At 34.8% G+C, this 11,354-nt stretch overlaps 1 protein-coding gene and 1 non-coding gene across 2 annotated transcripts; both read right to left on the bottom strand.

Moving 5' to 3' along the window:
- Positions 1–3,442: 3,442 nt before the first annotated feature.
- On the bottom strand, positions 3,443–3,537 carry trnai-uau (transfer RNA isoleucine (anticodon UAU)). Its single transcript has 2 exons — positions 3,500–3,537; positions 3,443–3,479 (listed from the first exon to the last, which is right to left on the bottom strand). It is a non-coding gene; the product is annotated as a tRNA-Ile (tRNA).
- Positions 3,538–5,142: 1,605 nt separating this feature from the next.
- Positions 5,143–9,024, bottom strand: LOC130232781 (protein canopy 4-like). Its single transcript, XM_056462762.1, is given in 9 exon segments — positions 5,143–5,625; positions 6,221–6,270; positions 6,272–6,336; positions 6,854–6,976; positions 7,102–7,198; positions 8,577–8,703; positions 8,862–8,891; positions 8,894–8,917; positions 8,920–9,024. Coding segments are annotated over 9 exon segments (645 nt in total). The 5' UTR covers positions 8,945–9,024; the 3' UTR covers positions 5,143–5,521.
- Between the last annotated feature and the right edge of the window lie 2,330 nt (positions 9,025–11,354).

Below are 11,354 nucleotides of genomic sequence, written 5' to 3' on the forward strand. Positions count from 1 at the left end.
TCTCTGGAGAGGATCTAAAGCTGACACATATGGAAATAGTGAGTAAGGGTGAGGCAAAGAGAGAGAGAGAGAGAGTGAAAAAAGAACAACTGAATTGAAAGAGAAACAAAAGAAACTCTCCCAGAGCAGTCCCATAAAACTGATTGATGACTTCCCTGGAGGACTGTTTCCCAGGTGTATGCTTGTGTGCACCAATGCTATATCAAGGTTTGATATTTTTGGATGATTGTCAAACACAACAAGCTTAATTGAGAGATGAACTGGTACAATTGAGCACATCACATATTCTTGGCATTCTTTCACCCCACAGATCAGTTTGACTGTCTGCTAGATCAATTACGCTATGTGATATTGAAAGAAAGCTGGAGAAAGTCCAGACATTGAGATAGACAAGGAGAGTGTTTGAGAGACGTGAGCGGCAAGAGCAAATGTCACCAAATGGAGGTGAGAGCTACTGTGGTCAGACTGCAAAATAACACCATCTCCAGGTGTTCAGAACAAAGCATCCATAGAATGGCACTTCATTTATCAGCATGATCAAGTTATGGAATTTCATTTATTGTTTAAAGGAGAAAAAAGTCCAGCGCTTGAGTATTAGTCTTTGATTGCAATTAGAGGTTCTGTAACCTTTTTAAATATTAAAACCAGCTTTAGTCATTTATCACTGAGCTTTTTTTTCTCTCCCTTTCTTCTTTTGTTGTCTGAACGCAGTTTCATTTCCACTCATTTCATCCTTAATTAAGATTCAAGTATTTGATGATGCAAACAGTGCAAAACTGTGTTTGATTTTGAAACAGCTGCTTGTGAGAGCTTTGTTTTTTCCTAGAGACGAAAGGAAGTCAGAATCCTTGGCGTCATTTCTGTTTTGATTTCAAATGAAACACGTCATTTTTAATTCCATGGATACATATTTCATAACTCTTTGGATCAGTTATCACACAGAATAACATTCAACATTTTGAAGAATAATCATACCAGCAAAAATTTCAGCAAAATAATTCTGTTCACCTTTATTTGTATAGGGCTTTTACAAGATTGTGTCAAAGCAGCTTCACATAGAAGATCATAGTAAATTGAAACAGTGTCAGTTCAGTTTTCAGTGTTTAAGTTCAGTTCAGTTTAGTTCAGTAAGTGTGGTTTAATAATCACTACTGAGAGTCCAAATACTGAAGAGCAAATCCATCGATGCGCAGCTCTACAGATCCTGAACCAAGCAAGCTAGTGGCGACAGTGGTGAGGAAAAAACTTCACCAATTGGCAAAAGACCATAAAAATATGTATTATGATATAAGATTGAAGAAATTAAAGCATGGACAAATTTAATATCATTTTTTAAATCATTGTTATAATGAATGTTATTAAACAATTCAATTCATCTTTATTTCTATAGTTTTTACAATGTATATTCTCTCAAAGCAGCTAACCCTTTAACTGCCTGCTCAAATGGTTGACCATATTTTTACTGTTTTAAATAATGACTGTTAAAGTCATTTAAAGAATGACTGTTTAAATAATGGTTTATACAGACAACATTGTTAATTTACGAAAAAATCAAACAAACATAATCCTGTTACTCTACTACACCTGATTTTGGGTTTATTGTAAAAAAACAAAACAAGAAAACATGTTAAATGAGAATCTGAATTTTTTTTGGCATACTTCAAACAATATCTTTATTTTTATTTTAAAAAGAACAACTAAATTGAAATATCTTTATTTTTGAAGTATGCCATAAAAAATTTCAGATTCTCCGATTTAGAATTCAAAAATGTTTTATTTTGATTGTTTTTTTTTTAAATAAATTGGTCTTACACTTCATATTTTCAGATTTTTCATATACAGTTGAAATCAGAAATATTAGCCCCCTTTGATTTATTTATTTTTTTTAAATATTCCCCCATATGATGTGTAACAGAGCAAGGAAATTTTCACAGTATGTCTTATAATATTTTTTCTTCTGGGGAAAGTCTTATTTGTTTTATTTCGCCTAGAATAAAAGAAGTTTTTAATTTTTTTATAAATATTTTAAGGTCAAAATTATTAGCCCCTTTAAGCTATATATTTTTCGATAGTCTACAAACCATGGTTATACAAAACTTGCCTAATTACCCTAACCTGCCTAGTTAACCTAGTTAAATGTCACTTTAAGCTGTATAGAAGTATCTTGAAAAATATCTAGTAAAATATTATGTACTGTCATCATGGCAAAGATATAATAAATCAGTTATTAAATGTGTTGAAAAAATCTCTCCGTTAAACAGAAATTGGGGAAAAAAATAAACAGGGGGGGCTAATAATTCAGGGTGTTTAATAATTCTGACTTCAACTGTATATATTAATGCCGGTAGAGCATTTGGTAGAGGTTGATATTTTAGAAATTATGGGTTGAAAAAATGCACGTTAGGAGTTAAAAAATGTAATCCAAATTGTTTTTCTTGCTGGGAAGTTAAAGGGATTAACATAAGAAATCAAAACTCTTCACATTAGTAAATATTTAAACTATTATAACCTGTCTAAAACGTAATATTGTAAATTTAATGGTGTAGAAATTCAATTTCAAAATCACCCTAATTTTCTGTAAATGGTTTCAAATGCCAATCCACATGTCATTTAATGCATACACTTTCTGACATTTAATTTACATTTAAAATGTAAATTAAGGAATCAATATTAACCCCTATAGTACAAATGCATATAAAAAGAGGCAGCCCTCTCACCTTTTTTGTGCAGTACAGAATGAGTTATAAGTGCAGGAGTAATGGCCAAGAACAAAGCACAGTACTGGAGGCAAGTCATGTGTGATTAATAATGTTTAGAAGAATGTGTAGTAAAGTTAATGACTGTAATTGGTCATTGAAGTCATTAGCTGCTGGCCCTGCTTGTAAGTGGGAATTTAAGAAGTTTATTAAACAAACCACATTAGGAAAACAGAGCGTGAAATCAAGTAATAAAAAGTGCATCTGAAAGATTTAAAAACAAAGTCTACTTGTAAAATTTGAGACATCAGAAAAAAACTATTAAAAACAAACAAAAAAAAAAAACCACAGACACACACACATATAATAGAAAAGTATAATATATAATAGTTTCATTTAATAGTTTTGTTGTACACAAGAAGAAATTGAGTCTGAGACAGTGAGTGTGTGTGTCTATTTATATGTATAAATGAATATAAAATGTATGTATTTTTAGCTTTAATAGAGTATTTCTAAGGTCTCAAATTTGTGTGTGTGTGTGTATGTTTGTGTATATGTCTGTATTAATGGTCAGAATAAAAGGATTATAAATCAGACACCAATTTTTTTCATAAGATTGAATGTCCGATTAGTATAACCATATCACTGTTAACAAGACAAATGTCTTGTGTATAACATACTAGGACCACTATCGGCAACATCCTTTTCGGATTAACTTCAACACAGAATGAAATTAGGGCTAAAACTGCTCCAGGTGAGGCTTCGAACTCACAACCTCGGCATTGCTTTGCATTGTACTGTCTTATAAGTACCGCGCGCTAACCGATTGCGCCACTGGAGCGTATCTCTGTTTACAACACTGTTTATTTAGGCGGAATCCATCCATCCCATTGTTACAGTGATAAAATAAGCTGGTGTTTCTATAGCTTAAAAATGTAATGTTACTACTGATCTCCAGGTTCTACGGAAGTGATGCTGTCAATTAACTTTAGTTGGATTCAAAAACAGTTTATACATTGAGTTTCAGCTTATTAATTGGCCTAGGCTATTTGTGAATGGATACAGTAGGTTTCTTAGTTTGGTTTACCACCAGTTGAGCTGTACCGCCCCCCTTGTGGCGTCTAATCTTTCTTAGATCGTGGCATTTTCCTGCTATTTTTAAAACCCTTATTTAGAAGCAAACTAGTGGTCAATGAGGCACTGAATTTGATGTTTTTTTTTTGTTTTTTTTTAATTGTTACAGAGAGAAGCATCAATACACTTTTCATATGTTTAGCCATAGCATAAATTACAGTATGTCATGGTACATCGTATTAGCCTGTCAACAAGAAAATATCTTAAACAATAATAATAATATATATATATTAGTTATTATTTAGTTGCCATTTTCTAAAACAACCAAAGGATGTTGCTTTTCTCAATATGCAAAAAACTAATTATGTTGCATACTTTTAACAGCTCTGAACAATTTGTAAAGTTTTTTTTTTTTCATTTAAATGTATTACGTCGGCGCAATAGCCTCGTGGTTAGCAAGCATTTCAGGGCATCCTGAGTTCGAATCCCGGCTTAATGAGGGTGACGCAGTGGCGCAGTAGGCTAGTGCTGTCACAGCAAGAAGGTCGCTGGTTTCGAGCCTCGGCTGGGTCAGTTAGGGTTAGGGTTCTCCCTGCATTCCCGTGGGTTCCTACGGTTGCTCCGTTTTCCCCCAAAGACATGCGGTACAGGTAAATTGGGTATCTTAAATGTCAGTAGTGTATGGGTGTGAATAAGTGTGTATGGATGTTTCCCAGAGATGGGTTGCAGCTGGAAGGGCATCCACTGGTTAAAACATGCTGTGATAAGTTGGCGGTTCATTCAGCTGTGGCAACCCCAGATTAATAAAGGGACTAAGCTGACAAGAGAATGGAATAAATGTATTACCACTTAACTATTCATTGGAAATATGAAAAGTTGCAGTAAACCTTATAATGATAAGATGAAAGATTATTGATCATATGCATACTTAAGTGTTTTCTTGCACCTGAACACTTCTGTTTAATTACGTTTTGACTTGTAACCGGTAAACCTCGTAATTTGGACATAAGTGATAACACGTGAAGGCATGATTACTTTGCAATGTACTTTTACATAAGAATGCACACTGACAATTGCACACTAGAGCCTGCGTTCAATTATAAAGGTCATGACAGATGGTCAATAGTTAATTGACAGGATCGACTTTAGTCTGTCAAACTACATCAAACACCACACACCCACACACACACACAAACACACTACACACAAACACACCCACACGCACCACACACACACACACACACACACACAAAAAAACAAATAAGAAACAGAAGCAGATGGTTTATGAAACAATGCATTATTTAAAGGATTACTGTACATCTATCAAGCAGATAAAACATATTCTGAAAGTACCCCAAATACAAAATTCTAAAACCATCTGTTTGCTTCAGGCACAGTTGTAGCAGTAATGATAAATACTAATACAATTCCCAATCTGATCTAGAAGTAAAAACACTGGTAGTGTTTGGATGTGCTATTACACATCTGCATAAGGCAACAAACAATAAAAGGCAGTTTGCTGGGAACACTGCATTAAAATTAGCAATTCAAAATGTCAGCATCGATTAAAAAAAAGAGGTAAAATACCAAGGAATCTCCATTCCCATTATCTTGTAAATGTAACAGATTTGGAAAGTTTTCAGTAAGCAAAACATTTACACTCAAATAGATGTGCTTTTTGGTTCCAATGCAGCTTTGTGCAAAGATGGCATACTGGTTGTGTGCATTCTTCAGCCATTATGGTTCTGCTTTCACAACTCTCCTGCATCATGGGTCTCTTTTCCATCCTTCCCTTCACTTTCCTCTTCAGATCCCTTCATTCCCATGTCACCTTTCCATATCTCAGTAAGACACTCTAAAAGACATAGGAAAATTTTAAATAGTGGCTTAATATGTTGTCAGGAAGGACTGGGTAACAAATCTGTATATTTAAAAAAGCAATATTCAAGAGACGGTGTAGATCCTGTTTCACCTGATATTAACAATAATTTTAAGAGTTTTCAATCAAAAGTGGTCAGCAGCTGAGATGCATTACAATTTCCACCTGGAGTTAACATCCATTTTCAGTGATCCAATCACAATTGGTCAACAAAGACGCATTACTTTTTCAGCCTGGTGCTAACATGCATTCAAACGAGTCCCTCGTGACCACTTGTGTTAAGATTTTGTCAAGACCTGTCCCTCTTAGTCATGCTCTACATAATTTTCAAGGAACACTCAGTGCTACCCATGAGTATTACTGAATGAAGAAATCCATACAGTATGAAGCAATCTGATTTAATGCATCTTCAAATATGTCTGCAAGGGGTCAGAAAAGAACAAGCTCAAAACTGGAATAGGCAGTTGTGGCCTAATGGTGAGGCACAAATGCAGAGCACACATTTTGAGTATGGTTAACCCTTCTTGGCTTCTTAATACCAGGTCTAATCAGGGTTGAAGTGTATTTATACCTTGGTCTGAGTCTTTCAGGACATGGGCTTCACAGAAGAATCTTTCCAGCTTTGTCTTGATGATGAAAATACCAGTCCTCCACAACCTCTTCATGCTCTTCCAACATGGTCTCACACTTTAAAATAAACATAAGATGATGTAAAAATATAAACTTTAATATTTACTTTTACCACATGGACCCAAAAGACATTTACAAGTTTTCATTTCTCAGTCTTCAGTTGTTTTTTTACAGTAACAGCTTTAGAATATTCTTTCATTCATTTCCTTAGGCTTAGTACCCTATTTATCAGCGGTCACCACAGCAGAATGAACCACCAACTTATCCAGCATATGTTTTACACAGCAGATGCCCTTCCAGCTGCAACCCAGTACTGGGAAAACCCACACACACTCATTCACAGACATACACTACGGTCAATTTAGTTTATTTAATTCACCTATACCGCATGTCTTTGGACTATGGGGGAAAGTGGAGCACCTGGAGGAAACCCAACTGACCCAACCAGGACTCGAACCAGCTATCTTTTTGTTGGGGCAAACAGTGCTAACCACTGAGCCATCGTGTCACCCCTGAAGATGCATTTTGTTCTTTGAAATCCATTTGTGCTTCTCTGTTTGTTAACGTATATTACCTGTCTCTTCAGTTCTGCCACTTCCACTGTTGGTTCATCCCACAGTTCATATGGAACACCCAGTTCCACCTTTACACCTTTTTCCACCAGGTTCTTTAGCGTGTTCATAGTTTGACTAGTGCCCTGACAAACACAGTGATGTAAAAATCAACCAACAATAGTCTGCAAACACACACACACATTTTATGTTCTGGCTTACTTTCGTGAAAGGGAAGGATGAGAAAAACGAGCTTAGGTGAGCTCAATACCTTAGCATATCGAAGGCTTCCTGGTCTCTCAGCATGCACCTTATACTGTAAAATTCTTTCACAGATGTTGTCCATGGCTTCAGTGAGTCGCATCTCTCTGGAAACAAATAAATCGTAATTATGGCAACATGGGGAGGATACCGATAGAGTTAGACTTTCCCTAACATTATTCCCCTTTTTCTTATAGGGACATTCTAAAATGCTTAACGTGAAAATGCTTAACATGGCTCAATGTACCCCAAATCAGTCAGAGAAACCCAAATTTCTGTCAAACTTTACTTGTAATTAACCGTAACATATATATATATATATATAGAGAGAGAGAGAGAGAGAAGAGAGAGAGAGAAAACACAAATTCCCAATTCCAAAAAGTCCCAATTCCATAGATTAAGTGGAAAAACATCACTTTAAGCATTTTCTCCCATTAAAGACCATTATAAAAGGAAAAAGCTTAACATGGCTTAATGTACCTCAAAACAAGCGTGGAAAATCAAATTGTTATCAAATTTTATTGTTATTAGCACTAACTACTAGAAAAGTATGAGCCCCGTTCCACAGCTAAAGTGAACAATATTGTGTTAAGTGGTTTCCCTATGTTGTTGTGGGAATGTCAATGACATGCACAAGTGCCTTCCTTTGACAGCAAGGGATAATCTATTATAAATAAAATTAGATTTGTAAACAAAATTTGCCTTTTAACAATTGGTTTCCCTCAGTTGTTGTAAAGTTATGACAAGCTTTTACTTTTATGGACCTTAATTGGGAGAAAATGTTTAACATGATATTGTTCACTTCATCTATGGTATTATGGCCTGTTCTTTTGACATTAGTCAGTGTTAACCACAAGTAAAGTTTGACAGAAATTTGGGTTCCCTTAGAATGGACTTTTACAGGGAGAATGCTTAAGCCATATTGTTACTAGATACTAAAATAAAAGCTTGCTCTTTTAACAGCAGAAAGTGTTTATTGAGGATATTTTTATAGAAATGCGATCGTCTCCAGATGTTAAGTTAAATCACATCAAGCTTTTATAATGAACCTCAATGGAGATAAAATGCTTAATGTGACATTATTCACTTCATCCACAGAATCAGGGCTTGATCTTTTCCTAGAAGTTACTGTTAATTAAAGAGAAATTTCATAGATTTTTGGTGTGCCCAGCTTGTTGACACACGGTAAGCCATGTTAAGCTTTTTCCTCACTACAAATTAGAGCTCATTCTTTTGACATCAGAAAATGTTAGTCATGAGTAAAATTTGACTAACCTTTTTCCTTATAAACGGACTTAAATGGGGGGGAAAACGCTTACCGTGATGTTTTTCACCTTATCTATGAATTGGGACTCGTTTTTTTCTCTGGTTGATTTTTAGGTGCATTAAGCCTTTTCCCCCATGTTAGGCGTTTTAGAATGTCCCTTCCTTGTTTCTCATTACTACAGAACTACCCGTCCTAGCCCGCATGCTGTAATTACTTACGAAGTGTTGTATTTGATTTTGCGCCTGCGCTTGCCAGTGTCCAAAACTTCTCCTAGCTCCAGAACTTCCTTCGAGCGGCCAGTTTTTTCTAAGGCGTCCTGCAACTCCACCGTCAGTAATTTGCAAACTATTAAAAACACATTTTTAAAATATTAATAACGCTGTAACTGTTTTAGTAAAAAACTATTAGTATTTTGTAGAAGTAATATATATATATGTTTATTTCCCAGGAGAGTTTATTTTATTTAACATCTGAGGGTTAAAGTTGTACTTTTTGTTTCTTACCCTCGCATTTATTCGGTAATCGCTCCTCTGGTTGGCCAAGACGAGGCTAAACATAAAAACAAGAAAACAGCAAACATTTCCATATTGACCACAAACTTATACTAACAGTAGGAGTTTGTATCAAAGCCACATCTACATGCTTGACAATGGTAACTTCAGGCTAGTGGAAGTGAGCATGCGCGCTGCCAAGTCGACGCTAAGAAATGTAAACAGAAAACGCGTTATCGATTTAGGCACAACTAATCGAAAGCGCAACGCATTGATCTTAGTTCAAGAAGCCCCGCATGCATGTATCAAAAAGAAAGTATCTGCTTGTCAAAGTAATGAAAAGACGTTAAAAAATCGGGGAAATATATCCAAGAAGACGGTACATTTAGAAAAACGATGTTAATTCATGTTTCTTTTAGCCGTTTTTGTTCATGGTGATTATGCTCAGACAGTCACTATAAGGAAAGGGAAGTAAATAGAAAGATATTTTTCGATTTAATGTGACACGAGTACAGCTGTAATGTTTACATAAGTAGCGGCAGTTTCACTGAGAAATATTTTTAAAACACATTTGAAAAATAAAGATTTTGTAGACAAGAAACATTGACTGCAGTTTTAATATTATATTATTTTATTTCATTTTCCTTCAGCTTAGTCCCTTTATTCATCAGGGGTCGCCACAGTAGAATGAATTGCCAACTATTCCAACATGTTTTTACACAGCATATGCCCTTCTAGCTGCTACCCAGTACTGGGAAACATCCATACACATTCAGTCACACACATACACTACGTCAATTTAGTTCCTTCAATTAACCTATAGCACATGTCTTTGGGGAAACCGGAGCACCCCAGAGGAAACCCACGTGAACACGGGGCGAACATGCAAACTCAACACAGAAATGTGAACTGACCCAGCCGGGGCTTGAACCACTAACCTTCTTGCTGTGAGGCGATCATGCTACCCACTGCGTCACCATGACACCCACTTAATATTATATATATATTATATTATATTATTTAATATATTATTATATTATAATTATATTATATTATATTATTTATATTATAATATATTATATTAAACACTGCATTATATTATTAGACTAAATTATCTGTTGAAATTAGGCAACACAGTGGCGCAGTAGGTAGTGCTGTTGCCTCACAGCAAGAAGGGTCGCTGGCTTGAGCCTCGTCTGGGTCAGTTGGCATTTCTGTGTGGAGTTTGCATGTTCTCCCTATGTTTGCGTGGGTTTCCTCTGTGTGCTCCAGTTTCCCCCACAGTCCAAAGACATGCAGGACAGGTGAATTGGATAGGCTAAATTGTCTGTAGTGTGGTGGATGTTTCCCAGAGATGGGTTGTGGCTGGAAGGGCATCAGCTGTGTAAAACGAGCTGAATAAGTTGGCGGTTCATTCCGCTGTGGTGACCCTGGGTTAATAAAGGGACTAAGCTGAAAAAAATGAATGAATGTATTGAAACTGTCCGTAAACTATTTCACTTTATCCCACCCAAAATAAGTGTTATGCAAAACAACATGAACAGTTTTGTACATTATGCCTAAAATTGTACGTACAGAGTAATTAAAGACACCTAATAAAGTGAAGCCTGTTTTTGTTTGTTGTCATTATTACTATTATTAATTATAATAATTGTAATAATATTGCTGTTATTTTAATATTGTTTAATATAAAATATTTTAATTCTATAGTTGTTATATATTTTATTACGCTGTTAAAAATAGTTTGTTAACAGTTTCTCATATTTTGTTTCATTGTCCCCCCCCCCCTTTTTTTTTCACTTTTGAATTGCATTAGGGGAGATTAATCTCTACAGCTCTGACACCCTTTGATATTGAAAAGTTTATCAAAGTATTTATCATTTTGTGTTAGAATTTAGAAGTTATACAGTGTATAGTCTGGGTTGATCATGCAAATTAAAATTTATACAGGGCAAAACTGGCAATGAGCTGAAAGGGTCTTTTGTGTTATATTACGGCCTAATTTCTATACATATTAGTTCTTATGCAATATATTCTTTCAAATATCAAATAATTTAAATACGAGTCATTTTGTTAAGCTTAAAAATTTTAAACATGAAAAATTAAAAGAGAAAAAATCAAGTGCAATTAGAGAGTGTAAATAAAAAGAAATGACCTGTATATTAAAAACATAATTTTACACTGTGTGTGTATTATTATTATTATTATTATTATTATTTTTATTATTATTATTATCATGAAATATAATTAATACAGTTACAGTAATATATAATTAGCACAGTTAACCAAATTAATTGATTAATCAACAATAAGTGCTTTAAAATATCCTTTTGCTAAGGTTTAACACTCACCAATCCAAACGTTATAAAACTATCAATAACTATAGAGCTTTTTAGCTGTCTGACAAAGCAATGTCTATGAGAACTTTGTCCCACCTAACTCTTTGTGTCCTTGAGTGATTTGAACAGGTTTAAAGTTTAAGTGATGTGTATTTATAACAGTGAC

Source organism: Danio aesculapii, chromosome 7 (assembly GCF_903798145.1).
Source record: "Danio aesculapii chromosome 7, fDanAes4.1, whole genome shotgun sequence".
Lineage (NCBI taxonomy): Eukaryota > Metazoa > Chordata > Actinopteri > Cypriniformes > Danionidae > Danio > Danio aesculapii.